Below are 21,243 nucleotides of genomic sequence, written 5' to 3'. Positions count from 1 at the left end.
GCATCATTCAATCAAGCGTGCATTTTTAAAATATTATGCAAAGCTATTTCAAAGGAAAACAGTGAATCAACAAGATATAGATGGGTATTTGATGAATGCCCATCTACCAAGGATATCAGAAAAGATTAAACAAGAACTGAACGCTCCAATAACAGAAGAAGAAGTCAAACAAGCAATTGAAGCGGCTAAGATTGGGAAAGCACCAGGACGGGATGGGATCACAGCTAAATTTTATAAAGTAATGAAGGAGGGCCTAGCACCGATTTTAAAAAATATAATGAATGATATACTTCAAGGAAAAGGCCTCCCAGATACGTGGAATGAAGCAAGTATCGCTCTTGATTCCAAAAGAAAATCAAGACCTGACAGATGTGAAAAATTATAGACCTATATCGCTTATAAACAACTATTATAAAATAATGGCAAGAATACTTGCAGATAGACTTTGCTATATTATATGTTAGTAGACATTGCTATATTATATGTTAGATAGACATTGCTATATTATATGTTAGTAGCGGCAAGAACTCTATGTGGTCAATATTGGAAAAAAGAAGAAATACTGAAAATTGAAGAATGGATAAGGAAGCTGTTGTATATGGCTGAAATGGACACTATCTAGAAACCTAAATGACCAAGATCCAGAAATGTTTTTGGAGGAATGGAAGAAGTTTAAGAAATATTTGGAAAAGAAATGTGATGTTAAAGGACAATTGTGGTCTTTGGAGGGATTTAAAATTTCAAATTTTATATAGAAAGACTTTATTGAAAAGAAAATATATTAAGATCTTTACCATGGGAAAAGTGATAGCAATATAAAGTAACAATAATATCTATGGATAAACGGGGGGTTTGAGTGTTGTTGGAAGTCAACAGAGAAAAGGGGGAGGGGAGGGAGGTGGGGTTATATATTTACTCAGAGGGTCAATTTGAACAAGGTTTATGTATTAACCAGTGATGTTATATTACCTCATCTAATAAAAATTATTTTAAAAGAAAAGAAATGTACCAATAATAAATAATAGCTTGGCCCCTGAGCCTGGCAGCAGCCCTGAAACCTGAAGGGGTAGATCCCTGTCCCACCACACACAAAGAAAATTCAAGCTCCAATGCTCTCACCCTGTCTCTCTAACAGCAGCTGTTTCTCCCTGAAAGCCAGAGCTGGGAGCCCCCCTCCCCCCTGGTCTTTTCCTCTTGTAACAAATGTGGAGCTTCAGTCCACACTTGGAAGGAGGACCTGCCTATCAAGCTAAATTGGACTTAGATTGGGGTTTCAAGGGCAACGGCAGGAATTCAGACAGAGTTCAGACAATCTTTGCCTGAGTTGCCATGGGAATTGATTGCAGGTGCCAGACTGTCTGGCTTGACGAACAGCAAGGAACAGCAACAAACAAGACTTGCAACAACCACCTGTTTGTTTAGAATGGGACCTCACGAACAGCTTGTTCACAAACAGCAGATTGGGTTGTTCGTGTGTTTTTTTAGTTCGTATTGCTGTTCGTGCCCATCTCTACTTATTACCCATAATTGTTGCTCAGTCAGCATCCAAGATATAGGGATGCTCAAGCACCTGCAGGTTCGACACATGTCCTGCTTTCCCATTGCAAGCAGAGAGATAGTTTGTTTGGTAGGCAGTTTGGGTTGCTTGTGATCAGTTTGAGCCTGTTTGTGGAGTTACCTCTATACATATACAAATGTGTATTAACCCTGATACATATACTTGTTGGCATTGCCTCACTATGTTCTGTCAGAAGTTGTGTAAATGAATACTACTCATAAACAGTTATTCATCTATAAGTAAACATTTACCATTTTATGTTTGTTTGAATCTTTTTGGTTAATAGTAATGGCTACTGAACTATGGATCTGTAGCAGTTTGCACATGATTGTTTTCACACATCCCTATGGCATTAACAGTTTTTCACCCCACCAGTCTCTTTTAATTACCTGACCCAACCACCCATGACTCTGACAGAATTTTTTTTCACCTGCTTGGTAGGTTTAAAAGTGGTTGCAACTCTACCACCATAGCTACCACAACTCTGCAAAGCTGCTCGGCATGTTGCTTGCATCAGATGGCTGTGAGGCAAGCAGATCTGAGCCTTAGTAATTGCAGCTGTCAAAAACAGCATATTCTGCTGTCAAACATGTTCTCTAAATTCTCAGCATCTCTAAACGTAATTTCTCTTTTTTAAAAGTTCTTTGTACACAAGGATTCTTATTGGAAATAGAATGTTCTTTGATTTAGACTTCTTTTGATGCTCACACCTTTACAGTCTTGTGATTTGAAATAGAAAAATGGGAATGTTTACACAAGAACATTAACAAGAAGAAAATTAACTGGTGTGAGAAACACATACTTAAACATTCCTATCTATACTTATGGTACTACATTGTTTATCTCTAATTAATAATGTCACTTTGTCCAAAAATAATAAATTTCAAGTTCCATTTTTATGTTACAGTGTAGCACACGTGCAAAGAAAAAGGAAAAGATCACAAAGATCAAAATTTCCTAACATTCTTTGTTAATTTGAACATCTATGTAAGCACAAGATGACAATGTATTTTTGTAAGTTTAAAAGAGTGACATCTGCTTCATGAACAGAGATTGTGTAGATACTGAACTAGATATTACAGTGACGAGATCTTTAAAAATGTGTATTCGGTGGTAAAAGGCTTCCAGATGTCATCAAATAACTCTTGCCTGTTCTTCAGTATAACTGTGATGATCTCAGAGAAAGCAATGTAAGACAAGGATGTAAAGTGTTCTGCTTTTCTTAAACAGCATTATCTCTCCTATTTTCATTTTTTGTTGCTTTTAATCGAGTTATCAACCAAGTTTTCATTTTAAACCTAAACATAATTTACCATCAATGATGCATGATCTTTTTGTACAATAAATGCACAAATGTTATTCCCTTTGCTGTACACAACCTATATGTATTCGCTTCATGGCTGTGCTTCTCTTTGTGAAGATAACATATTTAGAAATGGTAGTTGAATGAATGAGATTGAGCAGATTGAAATGAATTCAGATTAAATAGAAGTAATTCTATACCAAGATTAGACATGAGCATGAATCGAAAAATGAAGCAAATTTTGTCACGAAGTGGGCCATTTCATGTGTCACAAAACAGCATTTTGTGGGGCCACAGTTATCATGAAATTATCATGAAATTCACGACTTTTTGGCCTGTTTCATTAGCTTTGTGATTCATAATTACAGACAGACTGGCGCCAATCCATTGATTTCATAGGCAACAATGGGCCCAAACCTTTTGTTGCCATTGGAAACCCCAGTCACAGCCCACTTACCCTTGATTGGCAGCTCTCCTAGCCATCTGTATAGGGCAGCTTGTATTCTGCCCTATACAGCCAGGAGCTGGGGTCAATCCCCTAGGCAACCAAGGAGGTGGGCCTTCTGTAGTCATGGGCACACCAATCTCACCCCTCCAAACCCTGTTAAGCAGGCCTATCAGCCAAACACAGACCTCCTGTTCTGATCTATGTCAGGGTTTTGCTGGGATTGAAGTGAGAGAGTGTGTGGAAGGATTTGGGATTGTGCTTTTGGCTGCTGCTTTAAGGAGACTGAAAGAAGCCTCTTATTTCCAGCTCTTGGCCTTTCTGTGGGAAGGTCTTTGGGTGAGGGTACCTTTTTTCCTCCACCCCACCCCACCCCTCACTCTGTCTTCCTGGCCCAGCTCCACCACGGCCGATCCTTCGTCCTCCTCTGATCCAGCAACTCCTGGTCCCCGTTTTAGTCATGCACTCTGGCAGCACTTCCCTTCCCACCCTTCCTGATCAACGTATTACAAACTAACAGGGTGGGTGGAGGAGAGCCTACTGAAGTCTCCCTGCGAGTTTGGCATCTCCAGGTATGAAGGAGGCAGTTGAAATGCCCCAGACAAATCGCTTCGGCAAACGTGTCAATTTCATGAAGTTTTGTGATTTGAGATTTGTGGATCTTGATGAAACACGAAACTCTTGTTTCGGTTTTTTTCCGGTTCGTGCCCATGTCTAACCAAGATATTCTTGTTCCTCGTATGAATTAAATGTGGTGGGTGGATCCAACCATCCTCCAAGGAGCCTTCCCCCAATTTGGCTCTTCTTTCAACAGAAGAAGGCTCCTTAGGCTGGAGGAAGGTTTCAAACTTTGCTCAGTGCAGTGGTAGGATAGGGAAAGGATCCATCCCATTGGCAGTTGTTAGGATAGTTGTTACCTATCAACACAAATTTGCAGCCTGCCTGTTTTTCTGGATTTTGCATTGCATTTTGATAAACAGGTTTCTGTGGTCTCTAAACCAGATTTCTGTCGATTACTAGAGATATCACACCACACAACTTACACTGAGCTGCCCTTGAATTAAACTTGAAGGTCTCACCTGATGCAGAATGCTGCAGCCTGTCTTAGGAGTTGGAAGCACATGTGAAACCTTTGCATCTTCAATTGCATTGTTTCCAGTCCCAATTCAAAGTGCTTGGTTTAACCTGGCAACCCTCCAGTTCCTTGTTCCATTTCTTTGGCTGAAGCTGCAGAGGAGACCAAAGTGTTTTCACTCCTCAGGTAACAGAAGAGGCAGGAGGATGTGTAAGAAAAAGCATATATTTGGCATGGCTCTCAGTGATCAAGAGAAGTAAGAATACTGAATTCAGATTTTTGTTTCCTTGTTATAATAAAGAAATCTTCCAGAAAGAAGTTTGGCTTAATGTTTACATTGTAACCTTAAAGCAAGCTTTAAGCTTTTGTATTTTCTGTTTCAAAATGATTTTCATACCCCATGAAAAGTATGATTATATTATTTTGCACTGTAATCACATTTCAAATTCTATCATGTTAGTTTTTATGCCATTTTTTCTACTGAACTATTTAATAACTAACTTCCTTGGTGGTAAAATTGAATACATTTGTATCTGTTCATAAAAAAAAGATAAAACATGGGTTCTTTACGAACAAATATTTAGAACTTAATAATTCAATGGAGAGAAGTGCCATGAAAACCAAATTGTGAAAGCACATTTCATAGCTTTGAAAGTCAGTATACTCTATTAGCAAAGCTGTCAATATAAAAAGTGCATTCCATTTCCACCTCTTGCTCTAATAACCTTTTCTGTGTTACTCACAGGCAGTTCACATAATCAGAGTATATTGTCAGCTTGCAAGAGTTGGGGAAGCATGAAATGAAAATCACGTTAATATTGATCCAATTCTCTTTCTTGCAAGTGTCCTCGGTGTCCTTTTCCACTGAGCAGTAACTACTAGTTTTATTTATGGAAATAATTCAATTATGACTATTCTTTGTAAACTGTATCTGAACATAATTGTTATTAATATTGTTTTTATTGTTTGCAATTTTTTCCTTATTTTCATTATTTTGTAATGAATCAGAAGTGGTCACTTAAAGTGGTCATCACTTTATTTAGGAGACTGTACTATTCAATAAATGTCTGCAACTTAAGATTATATTAACTAATGAAAGATACATACAATATGGGTCAAATTATCTGGATGCCCTCATTCATGAAATTTTCATTGATAAATGCAGCTTGCAAGGTCAAATGTCATTGCTCTGTTTGACCATTACAGTAGTGAATTTTCTTAAGTACTTCACCTCTGCAAATGAAAGTAATCATTTATTTTATTTAAAAGATTTATTTAGGATAACCACAGTATTGCATCTTCCTTATTTTGAGAATAGGCTCAAGATTATGTTACCTTTAGAATAAGTGCACTCAGTATTTATTGTATTATTTTAAAGCAATTAACAATAATATTGTTCTGTTTTAGGTTATGCAGCATCCCTTTATATTTAAATTAATTAAGATATAACATAAATGCCATTTATTTTCTAGATACATTTCTCCTTGTTTAGGACTTTGGTTTTTTTTTAAATTCCATTCTTTCTTCTAAAGAAACTGATCAGTCTTTATTGATCAGCAGAATAATGAATCCTGTGTAAATCTGAACATTTCTAGAGATCAGGATTGTTTAAGCAGCGATGTCACTTGAGATTTAAGTTAGGGAACAAGATTTAAAGGCCTTTTCTTGAATATATTCTTCTCCAATGTTTTCTTGAATATATTCAAGAAAACATTGGAAAAGGCAGTGCCTATTCATAAAAATTATTTTTTATGATTAAGGCTTTCCCCTATTAAAGAAAGTCAATTATTCATGTGTTTAACTATTGTTTGATTAAATTAACATTGCATATTCTGTTTTAGTTAGTATAATAATCATTTTACAAATGCTTTTTCTCTTATGTACAATGCCCATATTGCATCATTTCAAAGAGGCAAAGATAAAGGTCAATTACATTAAATGTAGGAGTTTTGACAACAGCAAGCCAAATGCTTCCAAGAAACTCAGAGGTTTTTCTGGCCTCTTAGGTGCCAGGGTGTCTATAGGACTTCAGCCCCTTTCCCTCATATTTCCTACTCCCCAGTTGTAAATTGCAGGGAAGGGAGTGTAATGCATCCATCTCACTCAGCCCTTGTAAGTATCACCAGATCTAAATAAATACAAAAGAGTAGCTGCTCCATTCTTTCCACATTGCTGCTCCTGTTAAGAAGTAGCAGCCCAAAAGTCCCTGTTATGATTCTGTGGTTTGAGCAAACTGTCTCACACTCTTTTTAGCTTTGCTGGTAGTGCTTCAGGTTCAAAACAATAATATCAGAAATGTTAGTTGGTTGAATGGGGGGGTGGGCTACAATTTACTAGACCTCTGTTTTTAACAGAACTGCAGAAGCTTGTTTGATTTGTTGTAGCCGTCATCTCTTTTTGTTATACCTTATGAGAACTATAGCAAAGCCGTTCACACTGGACAGTGACCTGCTTTTTAAAGAAAAAGGTGTTGCGACTTTTTATTATGTTTGTCTTTATTATTATTTATACCCAGCCATATGACTCAACAGAGCTTTCAGGATTTATGGCATGAGTACTCAGTTTATAAGACCATTCCTTTATTTATAACAATGTTGGAAGCTGTGAAATGGCTGCAAGTTTAGTTGTTTCTGATGCGTAATCATTTGGAGATGTGAAACCCAAGTGGGGGTTTTGCTCTCCCTAAATGTGTTGTAACTTTTTTGATGGGCAAATACATCCTGTATAAATGTGCTATTTTTAGGAACTTAAGAAAATGATGTGGAAAATGGAAAGAGGAAATACTCATTCCTAGGCCTAAGAAGTGTGCTTTCTCAAGGAAGTGCATCCAGTGTATTGCAGGGCAGGGACTTAACTCATATCCATCTGACAGAAGATCTAGGGTCCAAACATACTTAGTTCGGTTGACATATATTTATGGAGACATTTGATGATTTCATGCTATAAAACAAGAAACACCCCCCACCCCCAGACTTATCTGGGGGAGCTGGTTGTGGGCTGCGAGGGGTGAGAAGGGTAAGGGGCATGGTGGCTTGCATGTTCCCAGGGATGGGGAGGCTCCCTGCAGCCTCCATGGATCATCCCGCACCATCACAGTTCAAATTCCAGGTTTGCAATCAGGGCAGGCTGGCTTGGACAGCGGGGAGAGGCTGACAAACCTAAAGGGCGAGTTTCTGTCTCAAACCCACTGTCAGCCTTTATTGGGAAGTACTAGCCCTGCCCCTCTGTACTTGGCGCGCAGCCTGCTTCCCACCCACTCCTCTCTTGAGCTTTTCTTGTCAGGGGGAACAGCTGTACTTGTTTTTCTTTCATCAAAACCTTGAAGTAGGCAGTTAAGGCATTGGGCACTGATCCATTTGTGGAAAACAGGTCCTGCAAGCTCAGTTTCCCTATTATGATGATCCCCTTAAAGGGTGTGGGGAGTGAGACATGGTAGGTGCATGCCCAGTTCAGGGGCTTTTGGGTCTGCCTCACTCCCAGGTGACAGGGGATCCACACATGGGTGTCTGTCCATATGGTATCCCACTAACTGTCATCCCATGTTTCTGCTCCCAGCAGGGATCTGAGGGGGGCGGGGGGTTTATATACCACCCTTTAGGACAACTTAATGCCAACTCAGAGCAGTTTACAAAGTATGTTATTATTATGCTCACAACAATCACTCTGTGAGCTGGTTGGGTCTGAGAGAGCTCCAAGAAGCTGTGATAGACCCAAGGTCACCCAGCTAGCTTCAAACAGAGGAGAGGAGAGTCAAACCCGATTTGCCAGATTAGAGTCCTGCTGCTCTTAACCACTACACCAAACTGGCTCCACGAGCTGTAAAATCAATAAAGTTGAGACCTCTTTCAACTCTGTCATGGTTGTCTGATGTATCTTGTCACCTTGCCCCTTGCTGCCCCTCCCCCCCTTGATGCTGACCAGCAAATCAATGGACTTAAACTGGAGTAACTCTGCTTAGGATTTCACTGTAAGTATATCAGAAAGCATGTTGCTTAGAAGATCAGTATTCAAGATGTCACCATGGTCCAGTAGGTCTACTTAAATTTAGAAAAGGTGGTACAAATGTGTAAAATCAAAGATTCAATCAAGAGCACACTAAAATACTTATTTCGCTGTTATCTTTGGTACTGATCACATAACTTTTATACACATTGTACTATTTTTACTGGCTTTCCAGAAGACATAATTTTACATTTAACAATGCTAAATGTTAGACATTTACATCAGAATAACAGTGCCTTCCTAAGCAGAGTTACACTCTGCTAAGCCCGTCTACTTCAGTGGACTCAGAAGCACATACCTCTGCTTAGAATGGCTGTGTAATTCTGTATGGGGAAAAGCATATCAAATATATAACCTTTTTCTTGTTATCATTTCATACTTCATATAATGAAATATCTTTAAGAATTAAGTCATTAGAATCATTAACCATAAAAATAAAATAGAGCTTTGTTATCATAAAGTAACACAAGTTAAGATATTTTACATAAGGAAAACAACATCATATAAGTGTCTAAGAGAGTAGAACTTCACAAAAACATCTTTATTCTCTAAAAGATTGTTTAAAATTAAATACAGCATTTTATTGTGAAGCAGACAGACTTTAGTTATGTCAAAACATTCTTTTAGGAGCCACATAAAGCTGTAAGAGACAGTATATGAAAAGGCATTCTTTAAGAAAAGAAATCACCATCCCATGAAGCTGATTTCCAGATGTTTGGAAACATTAGAGTTTCCTGTCAGTACATTTAGGTAACACTAAAATGAGTTAACTTTCCATTCTGCCAGCCCTCTTCTAAGATGAAAGAGAACTCTCTGCATAAATTGCCTTATCTATAATTCACTGAAGTAAGCTGTGGAATGAACTCTGTAAGAAGCAGAACTCTCCCTTGGCTTGTATCATGGCTTCTAAGCAAACTTTACTTTTATTTCTATTCAATGAAATTAGTGACCTTAAAAGTAGGATGGATGTTAAGGAATGTTGAATAGTTTGAAAACTTAGTTAGGTGTTTCCTTGTCATGTGGGGTTGAGTTTAGTTTTGTTTCTTTTCCTTTTACTCTTCAAAAGTATACACGTCTGAAATCAGTCCCGTTATGAATATACATTTATTCAAGTAGCCTTGAACAGAATCCTTGTTAAGCATAGACCCAGCAGGTTATCTTTGAAGCTTAGCTGCATACCTAGTACCAGCTGTGACCTGAAGAATCCAAATGAGAATTTACTAGTTTAAATGAAATTTGACAGAAAAAATTGATATTATCATAATAAATGTTGACATGCCAAATGCTGTTTTCAAAAGTATCTTTTCTTATATCTTAGTGTTCATGCTGTTTTATTGTGCTTTATGTACACAATGAAGATGCTCCTTATGCCGCTGAATCATTAGTGTAGTAGTTATTTTGATTTCACAGAGATCTGGTTTAATGTATGACCTGTATCTTGGTCCATCCACAAATATTTAATTAAGATACTCTGCCTTCAAGGTTGCTTACAACTATGGATAAAAGATTGCCAAAGTGAAGTCCTAACACATAAATCTAAAAGGAACACACTGAACTTCCAGAATCACTTCCATTTTTTAAAGTTGGTGTCACAGGCCAGAAAGTATGTTTTAATGCCACCTAAAAGACAAAGATTATATTAAACAAGTATCTCCACAAGTAAAATTCCACAGATGGTTATTATACAGAAGCCATTAGCTACTATCTAATTGATGGAGGTGGAGTCAGTTGGAGAAGGGCCTCTAATTAAGATGTTAATGGATAGATATTTTCATAAGAGAGAAGGTGCTTGTAAGTTATTCACTGAGTAGGATTTTGTATTTCAAGGCAAAGAGACCTGAACAGTTTTTCATCATATTCCTTTAGAAACAAAATTGACAAAGAACAGAAGAGACTAGTACATTTCAAATGGTATATGGCAATTTCAAATGTTACATTTTTATATTTTATTTTTAAGAAGAATATATAGAAAGTATACATAAGACAATGATAACCCCTACTGAAGAAAACCAGTCACAATGTCAGTCAACATGTATAACTACTGGTACAAAATTTTTAGCAAAAACCAGTGCAATCTGGATGATCAACAGTAAATCCATAAAATCAGTGTGAAAGCCCTTTGGATTAAAAGTGTCTTACAAGGCCTGATAAAAGAGAATGCAGAGGTTGCAGTTCTCTTCTCATTTGGCAATCAGTTTAAAAGTGTGGTGATCACCAAATGTATCCTAAAGTGGGCAGCTACTAGTTTAACCTCCTTGTAGCAAGAAATATCAGATCAGAAGCTGCTGAGAAGATCAAGTGCAAATACGTTAGAAGATAATTTTTATCAATGTTCACTGTATGCGTTGATGTACACTAGTATTAGATAAAGGATAGGAATTTTAAAAATATTTAATAGTTTCTCCAAATTATTCACACTAAAGATAATATTCTTTCTGGGTTGGGCTCGTTAGATTTCAGACCGACTTCAATCAGCAGCAGCTTCCCCCCCCCCCCCCGGGGAGAGTCTTGAATTAGACCCATAGAATTCCTTGGCATTACATCAGAGAAAGTGATTTGTGAATTCCATCCAGTTCAGATTTCAAACAGGAAACTACACTGTCCTTACATAAGGTCCTGAACACAGGTATATAGGTCAGAGTTTTAAGGCTAGAATAAAATATGAGGAACCTGCATCTGCAAACACTTAGGTGTGCCAAACATAAAGTAAAAATCAGTTTCAGTGAATTGTTTTTCTCGTTTTTTGCTTATGAATATCATAGGGTCTGTCTTCTAAAAAGCACTTATATAACTGAGTAACTTTTATATCTTTGTTTGATTAATGACTTGGCCTGTGACCTAAAATAAACATGTACCAAAAGACTCAACATAATTTGTCCAGAGGCATACAAGCTGTAGAGTAATGTACATATTGGCTATTATGCATATTTAAAGTTTAATAGTTAAATACTGCAGTACTTTGCAGGATAGGATGCTGACATCTGCTTCCTAACCTCATTACATAGAACTGAGACTCATTAACTTCATTGGCATGTTCATGTTCGATATTAGAAAGAAAATGTAAAACTTTGAATAGAATTTTTAATTTAGATGTCCATGTCACAGAAGGGAACTTTAAAGTTTATTTTCTTTTTAATACTAATGCTGAATATTCAGGTTACTTAAGTCAGATAAGTTGCCTCTTGGCTTATGTATACTACCCTTTTAGTAGTAAAAGAGTAGTTTTATTTATTATATAAATTATGATAACCCATATTGGTATCAGTAAATGCAGAATGATAGCGTTGGTAAATTCCAGATGATAAGTTATATCAATCTATAGCTCCAAATCCACAGTTTTGTAGTATGTTAAAGACTAACACATAAAGGTACTTCAAGACTACAGTCTAAAAAATTTTAGTTTCATGCACAAAACTATCCTTTTTTGTATGTTGTCAAAATACATGTTAAAAAGTCTTCATGTTTGTTGGGAAACACATAGCTTAGGAATTTTGTACCTCCCAGATGCACGCCGGCTCTTTTCTGTTTATGACCACAGCATGCAGGGAGAAGCTGCTTCCCAAACACACAAGGACTTTGTAATGTGGAGATGGAGCCTCACTTTTATGCATATGGGATACTCGCGTCCCCAAGACAGCAATTGTGTTATCGGCTACACAACTCAAAAAGAGTCCAGTAGCACCTTTAAGACTAACCAATTTTATTATAGCATAAGCTTTCGAGAATCAAGTTCTCTTCGTCAGATGCCTGATCAAAACTGTTTTGATCAGGCATCTGACGAAGAGAACTTGATTCTCGAAAGCTTATGCTATAATAAAATTGGTTAGTCTTAAAGGTGCTACTGGACTCTTTTTGATTTTGCTACTACAGACTAACACGGCTAACTCCTCTGGATCTATGGCTACACAACTGACAGGGGTCATTTTGTGGTGGTGCTTCTACCCTATCTCAAAACTCCAGAAGTGCCCGTGGTCCCTGAAAACACCGGGGAGTTGCTTTGAGCTGGGGGGGGGAGAGGGGGGAGAGAATATAAATATTTCTAAAATTAAGCAAATATATATAGTTAATATGCACAAGTGTCTATTACAATTTTAATGTTTGTATTCTATTGCATTATATAGATATTATGCATAAATGCCTATAACAATTTTAATGTTTGTATTCTATTGTATTATTTGTTTTTAATGTTTGTATTCCTATTTTAATATTGTTCTACCTATTTTAATGTTTGTATTTATATTATTTTAATGTTTTTCTATATATGCTGTAAATCACCTCTAGCACCAAATATGGTGGAGAAGCAGTATATATGTTAAATAAATAAATATATCACACACTATTGAAAATCAGAAACCCAATAAAAATGCTTACAGTATATTTGGCAGCTGGGTACCTTATTTTCTGTAGAGAAATGTCTGCTTATCCCCCACCTGCCCCCCACAATATCGCTGCATGAGAAAGAACTGTATGGTATCAATTTTTCTCTGCAGAATAACACTTCTGGAAGGAAGTGCATTGAGAAAAAGTGACAAATGTGAAGGATAAAACCCCCTCCCCCAGCAACTCTGATCTAAAACAGTTCTACCTTCCATGGTTGCTTTTACCTTAAAAATGGAAGACACACACCACTACCACCAATCACAGCTCCTTGGCTTCATGCACATCTCGGTCCTGAAACCCCTTTTAAAAGGAGATACTGGGACTTTTAAAACACCAAGCAAGGCTTCTCTGCCCAAGCTATAACCCCTCCAAGATCCCACTGGTATAAAAAGAATATTTCAGGAGGGCATTTTTATAAAGGTAATAGATCTATAGGGCCTTACACACCAAGTTTTCCCCAGATATGGGTTTGCTTCCCAGCTGTACTTGATTCTGATTGGGGCCATGGTGCAAAGACAGAGGGAGCTTCCCTCATGCTATTTTCTTGACCTGAATGGCTTTAGGGGGCCACTATTTGCCATACTGTGGGCTCTCAGTGTATTGATGAACTACATGTTATGCGTCCTAAATGAGGCAAACAGTGGCTCCATGGAGCTGTTTCAAGTCAGGAAAACAGTGCAGGAGAGAAGGTCTAAGCACCCTCTCCCCATATGTCAATTTAAACCATGGATTCAAGAAATTTCATTGTTAGTTCTGTATATTCAAGGATTCTGTTGTGGTTGTGTTTCTCAATCAGTTGCATAGTGAAACACTTTTGAAATGGATGGTACTTTCAATAGCAGTTTTTTGTAGGGCTGTCTGTTATTCAGAGACAAAATCAAAAATCTCATTGGGTGTGTGCCTAAAATATCCCAGCTCACATAGAACAAAATGTAGTGAAAGTCAGGGAGAGGGGGGGAAGAACTTTTTGCCTTTGAAGGAATCCATGATAACTAAGTAAAAACATTCTTAGCAACTTTATCTTGACTTCACAGACTTTTGCCAAAGCTGTCATCTGAGAAAAACATTATTTAAAAAAGGACCATGTAATTACTATCTTTTTACTATAAGTATACATGTAGTATTGTGTAAAGTGTTAAAATCATATTTAGGACTCTTGGCATGGTATTCTTTTATGTTAGAATTGCTAATAATACTAAATATAAACATATTGCCAAATACATCATTAAAATTTAGCTAAAGAGAAACTGGAAATCATAGTCTTGTATCATGTATTTTGAGATCCTTTTGAAACCATTCTGGAATGTACAATTACTGCATCTGTGACAGATCTGTTTTTAACATATTTCATATTTCAAAATGCAAGGAAATCTGGTGGTCTGTGGAACTTGCTTGTTAATTTCCTGATGAATGGGTAGTGAGGCCAAGAAGTGCACTCAGTACAGCATGTCTTCTGAAGATAGATGATCTCAAATAAATTCTATTCCCAATCAATTTTTGATTTGTTAGGTGTTAAACCACTTCTTTGTAAGGACAGTGTTTATAAGCCTTGTAATGAGACAGCCCTCTGAGACATTACCTCTTCTTTCTGTAATTTTGATAAATGGAACTCTAATTCATAAAGGATACAGTGATTGAAGGGCAACTTTCGGTCTCCTACACTTTCATTTAGATAAATGCTTAGTGTACTGTGGAAAGCTGAAGTTTATTCAACCAAGTGATAAATTTAAAGAACAACAAAGCCAAAATACTTCTCTTGAACCGAAGCAGCCTTGTTCATTGTGTTTCTTGTAAAAGTATGTTTAATATTCTAAAACAAAACTGATTTCAAAAGGATTTATCTAAATAATGAACCTGCACACTTGCCAGATTCACCTTATTACAGTACATTTCTTGCCCAGATTAATTGTCAGGTTGCTATAGCAAGGTGATGACCGGTAATGTGACAAGCTAGGAAAAACAGATTAGACCCCAGTTGTCTTTCTTGCAGTTGACTTCTGTATATATTTTATAGTACCTCTAGCACACTTTAATCTTGTATAAGCGCATTTTCCCGTGAGTGATTTAAAAAAAAAAGAAAAAAGAAAACCTGACATTTATTTTCTCATCTAAAATACACATCATGGCAATGATTTCATTCATTTCATATTAGAAAATATTTACTGAGTATTAAAATTGAGCAAAAACTCAAATCAAATGTAACAAATTTTTCAACATTTTATAGGGACTGAAGAAGATGTGGTGAAATCAAAGAAAACCTTCCGGAGTCAAGCTGTGGTTAATCAGAATGCTGAAACTGAGCTCATGTTGGAAGGGGATGATGATGCTGTCAGTCTGCTCCAAGAGAAGGAGATTGACAATCTTGCAGGTAAAAATCCTATTTTAATTATTTTTACTTAATATATATTATATATTATAATTATATATAATTTTGAATTGGTTTTTCAGTTGTCCCCTGTACTGACATTTATGTATTTGTCAATAGGAGGTTGATGTGTTGTTTGGAAGTACTTTCCTCTATGAAAAGTGCAACCAGCAGCAGAACATGTCTCTCTGATTTCCCCCCTGCCACTTTTAACTACCCCAGTATCAGTATGGTTAAATAAGATACAGAAGAGTCATATATTACTCTCTTCTCCAGGCACCCTCCACCAGGAAATTAGAGATTGCCTCTGAATGCCCTCCACCAATTTCCTGGTGGGACACAGCACAACTTGTACACACAACAGTGCTCTGCTGCTTTTCCAGGTGCTTCTCCTAATAGGAAAAGAACTACTGAGGCCCCTCTGTTGACATAGAGGGCCTGTGAGGGAAGGACTTAGAGGAGGCAGAAGAACATACTCTCTTGTATGTTGTTTTCTCTGCTGCCCCAAGATATTTATCATTTAGGGATATGGAAGATAGGAAATACATCTCTCTTACCAGGCTGTGAGTTTGGCAGGCATTTGACCATGCTGACTTCTGATACCTTCCTCTTTCCTTCTTATTGCCACATGTATTTCCATCTTTCTATGTGGGAAAAGACAGTACCAAAGCTCTGAGTCTCTCCTAACTTAATACTGTTTTTGTTAGATTCATATCCTGCTTTTTGCCCCATAATGCCCCACAGTGTGTAATTATACGTTTTTGTTTGGAGAGAGAATTTGCATGGGAAAGAGTGTTTATTGTCTTCTTCAAAGTAGTATGATGATTGTCTAACAGGAAATAGTTTCAGGTGGGTAGCCATATTGGTCAGTAGTAGAAGAGCAGGATTTGGATGCAGCAGCGCCTTAAAGATTTCCAGGATTTGATTTACAGAATATGAGCTTGGTCAGATACTGGGAGTGGAAAAAGGTAGGAGTCTTTATAATCCAGGCAGAGAGTGGGAGGGGTATTGCAAATTAGAGTGTCAGGAAGCTAGCTATAATACATGTATTTAGCTTGATAGAGCATGGGTGGAAGTGCAGAAAACTAGCATCTGCAATGCGAGAAAAATCCCATGTCCCAATTCAACCCTGGGGGATACGTTATTCCAAATTTGCAAATAAACTCAAATTCAGCCATCTTGTATTGTAATTTTCCTTTGAATGTTCTCTGCTTGAGAACTGCTACTCTTATGTCAGCGATGGAATGTCCAAGCAGATTAAAATGTTCTCCCATTGGTTTTTGAATGTTGTGGGTTTTGATATCAAATTGTTAATGGAAGAGAGCTTCAGGTTACTGACAATGCCCTGCATTATAGACTAGTCATTATTTGCCAGGGCTTTCGGACAGCACTGACTCTTTCCCAGATCAAATATGTGTTGGTATGCATTCCATAAATGTGGTGGTAAACGGAGTTCAGCTCTAACACAGTAAATGGTACTAATAAAATCAATGACACTAAGGATAGATTATTTTCATTTGAATAAAGTATACTTCAAACAGATAATGCAATAAGAGTTAAACGTAAGCTACTTTGTACACTAAGAGTGTCAGAAGTCAAAATAAAGAACTAAAGTTAGAAAAACATGGAGGAGTCATTACATCCCATCCTCCTTAACCAACTATTCCACTTTTTTAGTAGCATACTTTATAGTTACTTGTGTCCATGCCTCTTCCAGTTAATTTAGGAAAGTTTAAGGACAAGTCAGACTTTCTCCCAGAGTGCAACTCATTGGAGAAACATTAAAGTCCTAGCAGGATTTAGATGTCAAAAGAATACTTTATGCCAGGCTGAAAATTCAGAAGGAAATTCCTTGTTCCTGCTTATTTTATTGTAGTTAGGTTTTAGTCTTAGTACCTAAAAACACATTTGGCAGGGGGGAGGATCAAACAGATTGATACTGTAAATTCTGTGGGATATTCTGTCACTTCAACATGAAATGGAATAGCAGCATGCTATTCTATAACACAATACAAACAATACTACATTAATGGACTGCTAAATTCTGATTTCATAATTTTGATTTTAAATAAATACCAATATTGTTTAGATAATTAGTTATGCAGAAATTTAAACCAGAAAATAAATCACTAGTACACAGCTGTCCTTCCTTAGCAGCATGCAGTATTCTTAGTCCAGAAAATATTATGTAAAATGGTATTTGTGTGTGTGTTTAAATGTTGTGATCAGAAAAAAATGAGTACTGGGATTAATCAATAGAATGGGACCATTGGCTGTAAGTACATGTCCCTATAAGAAGAAATTATTTATTAGTTCTAATCCTTGATGTTAAGAAAGAATTCACAATAAGGCATCATTATTATCAATGAAACATTTACATACATTTAACTTAAGTTGCCTTGGGCACCAATCCAAAAGATGAATTAAGCACTCTCCCTTTAGTTACTGGTATTACAGTACAATCCTAAACAGATGCAGAGGAGTTAGCCGTGTTAGTCTGTGGTAGCAAAATCAAAAAGAGTCCAGTAGCACCTTTAAGACTAACCAATTTTATTGTAGCATAAGCTTTCGAGAATCAAGTTCTCTTTGTCAGATGCCTGATACAGAGACTCTCACCTGCTCTTCTGTATTTGACCAGTCTCTGTATCAGGCATCTGACGAAGAGAACTTGATTCTCGAAAGCTTATGCTACAATAAAATTGGTTAGTCTTAAAGGTGCTACTGGAATCCTAAACAGAGTTACTCTAATCTAAGCCTATTGATTTCAAGGGGCTTAGACTGGAGTAACTCTGTTTAGGATGATGCAATCTACAAGGGTTAGCCAAAGCTCCTAGAATTCCATACAAAAATCTTCATGAAGCTAAAAGCCACAAAACACACTCCCCTGTATTGGTACATAAGTCCTCCTTAGCTGTCTTCCACCCATCTTCCACACACACTACTCACCATATTTCTTCTACCTATGGTATTCCCAGGTCTTACCAACTTCCATGATTTCTACACTTTCATCCTTTCTATCTCAACAATTATAAATCAGATAACTGCTTCTGTTGCTTGCTGCATTTGTTTCTGTTTGTACTCTCCCTTGTTGCTTCATAACATCTGGCTCAGAAAATGGAAAAGATCACATGTATACTGTGGCTGTCTTACTTGGAGCCAATTCAAGGGTTTCAGCTTGGTCACCAGTTTTATATAAAAAGTATATAGGACTGATTACATTTATTGTTATTAGTAGGATTTCAGCACACGTAATGCATTCAAGTTAAAGGGTATTTAAAAAGTATTTATTATAGATGTGCACCAATGTGAATAAAAACAAGTTTAAAACAGGCTACATAAGCTACATATATATACTAAAACTTGCTAAAACATCTCAAGATACAGATGATGGTACAGTGCAATGACCAACACAAATAGACCAAGGTACAGTACAAAACTGACCAGACGCGTTTCGGCCCTTAGGCCTTCCTCAGTGGTCAATTGTAAACAATTTGCAGTAGTCCTGGGTCTACTGCAATATTTGCAGTTTATCACACAATATTAGAGGTAAATTTTGATCCAGTATTTTACCTAGCATATTTCTGGCACTTTAGAATGGACTATATTATATTTAAAAAATGTCCTCCCCCCTTTTTCTTTTGTTACAGCTCTAGATAAAACACCGGGAGCATTGCATGATTGGTTTCCATATGTGTGGGTGTGTTTGATCATAAATTGTTTACAATTGACCATATATATATTAAATATTTAAAAGTATTTATTATAGATGTGCATATATATATACTTTTAGGTTGTTACTTAACCCCTTTTGTTCCCCTGCTTATTTGGGTTGAGTTTGTGGGGTTTCCCCTCCACCCCCCCTTTTTCTTCCTTTCAAAGGGTATTTAAAATCTGATAGAAGATTTTAAGAAGGTATAGCAAGCTGAAGGTATAGCAAGTCATTTTTAAAGGAACTTTTTTGGGGGTCTTGTTTCACACACTGATAAAAGTTTCACAATTTTCTGTTTCAATTCTAGCATCTAAGTTTCTTCCCAGACTGTTCATTTCAAGAGGCAAGTTGCATATTGATAAAAATAGCACTGACAGAAATCAATTTCTAGTAGCACATTTTTGTTATCTAATTTCTGAATCAGCAGCATCTCAGTTGACACAGTCGTAGTGAATTGATCATTAACTCTTCGATATTACTAATTTATTTTTGTTATAAAAATTTAATATCTATGATTTTTACTAATTTTACTAACTTGTAACTGTTAAAGAAGTTTTACTGTGATAAAAGTGTATTTCCATTGTGCGGTGGATTAAAAAACATGCTGATGTAGCTCACAGAACTTGTTGGAACATTTGAAGCTACTTGATACTCAGTAACTCCAAGGTTTCTAGTTCAAGTCCTGTCACCTGAAATCATTTTGAGATAGTGGGACTTTCTACATACAAAACTGTGCATATGATTTGCTCATGCCCCTAAAAGGCACTGCTACATGTATACCTTTGTAATACCATTTTTGCATTGTGCAACATATCATATCTAAGACTTTTTTGCATTGTTTCTAGTTTTTGTAATCCTAGTCCTGTTGCATTGCTTATTGACTATATTATGCTAGTTGATTGATTTACATTGTGTAATGCTCCTTGAGTCTCAGCGAGAAAGGCAGACTATAAATAAAGTTAATAAATAATTCCTCAGCCAAGCTATTCCCATCACAACTTCCCTTGGCTCCACCCACCCAAACCGCCTCCTATCTGCTCCATCTCAGCTCTGCCTGTAGATGTCCTTGTGATATCTAAATGTTCTGCAGTGGTGTACCTCTGAATATTACATGATGGGGGAAAAAACAGATGCCTTTCACCTTCACTGTGCCTGTGAGTACCCAGAGGAATCAGGCTGGCCTATGTTCCTCCAATTAATTCTTCCCAGATGCTGGGGACAAACTGCAAGGTGAGGCTGTTCCCTGACAGCCTTATAAGCTTGCAGAGGTGTTCAGTAAGCCATTTTTAGAAATAGAAAGTTAGACTATGTGGGAACAAATGATGCCACAAAGTTCTGATGCAGGAATCTGAGAACCAAAAACACTTCTTAGAATCTCTGTGTCCTTGACTTCCTGTGTTAGCATAATCAGAAATTCACGCAACCTCACAGTGGAGTGCTGCACATATTGCTTCTTCACATACAACTCATTGCCATGAGACATAGTGATAACTAGTAGTTTATGTTTTTAAGGATCAGGTAATTGTATAATTAATAAATTATTAGAATTCTTTTTCAGTCTCTCCCAAATACTTATTTTTTAACTTCAGATTACACTCCAAAATTAATTCCCATAGATTCCTCCATTAATTATCCCTTTCCCCCTTCTGTCCTTCCCCCTGCGCTCCAAATTACAGAATTTTTTTCAGATTTTTAATTGTGAGTACGCTCCCCCAGTTGTCTTGAAGCCACATGGCATGCTCCTCATGCTTGTTCTACTGAGCCCAAAATGTGTCAAGAATGTATAAATATGCCTCTTTTTTTGTTTCCAAATGTTGTTCTTATGAACCTTTCTGTTTCACCTATTTCCTGAGCTGGCATTCCTGAGTTGTTTTCTTTATGCTTTTTGTGCTATTTTATACAATTGTTTTAAAAAATAATGTTAATTATGTAAAGGAAACAAAATTCAGCACAAGAAAAACAGACAATGGCACAAAAAGGATTCATTTGTTCATTTACACAAGGAGAAGAAATTTAAATGGAGATTTTTAAATCAAAATGTGAGAGATCTGGTTTTAAATATTATTTTATTAGAGCAAAACAGAAAAAAAATTTAAAAGCAAACAAGAAAAAATAAAAAAAGAAAACCACGCTGGCTACAAAAACCACTATTGGCGAATAAAAGATTTATAAAGGTTTATAGAAGATTTCCAAATATCTAAAAATAAGTCCATATTCAATTGTCTTCTATATGTGATACGTTCAAATGTTTATACGTTCTTCAATCCAGCGACTTACAGGAGATGGGCTTTTGTCTTTCCAATGTTGAAGTATAAGTCTTTTAGCAACTGTAAGGGCATGGAGAGTCACTTTTCTGTTGACCATCAGTTAGTTTCCAAGAGACAGGCAAGTAGTTTTAACAGTACA

General features: G+C 36.8%; 1 protein-coding gene across 1 annotated transcript in view; it reads left to right on the top strand.

Annotated features, from left to right (window-relative positions):
- The window catches only part of NBEA (neurobeachin), a 702,521-nt gene that overhangs the window by 415,943 nt on the left and 265,335 nt on the right, over positions 1-21,243 (top strand). The window contains exon 39 of the mRNA XM_054973860.1: positions 14,988-15,131. Within this exon, the coding sequence (XP_054829835.1) occupies positions 14,988-15,131 (144 nt within the window). The remainder of the gene's footprint in view (positions 1-14,987; positions 15,132-21,243) is intronic.

The sequence above is a fragment of the Eublepharis macularius genome, chromosome 3 (genome assembly GCF_028583425.1).
Source record: "Eublepharis macularius isolate TG4126 chromosome 3, MPM_Emac_v1.0, whole genome shotgun sequence".
Taxonomy (NCBI): Eukaryota; Metazoa; Chordata; class Lepidosauria; order Squamata; family Eublepharidae; genus Eublepharis; species Eublepharis macularius.
This window is presented reverse-complemented; position numbering and strand designations above follow the sequence as displayed.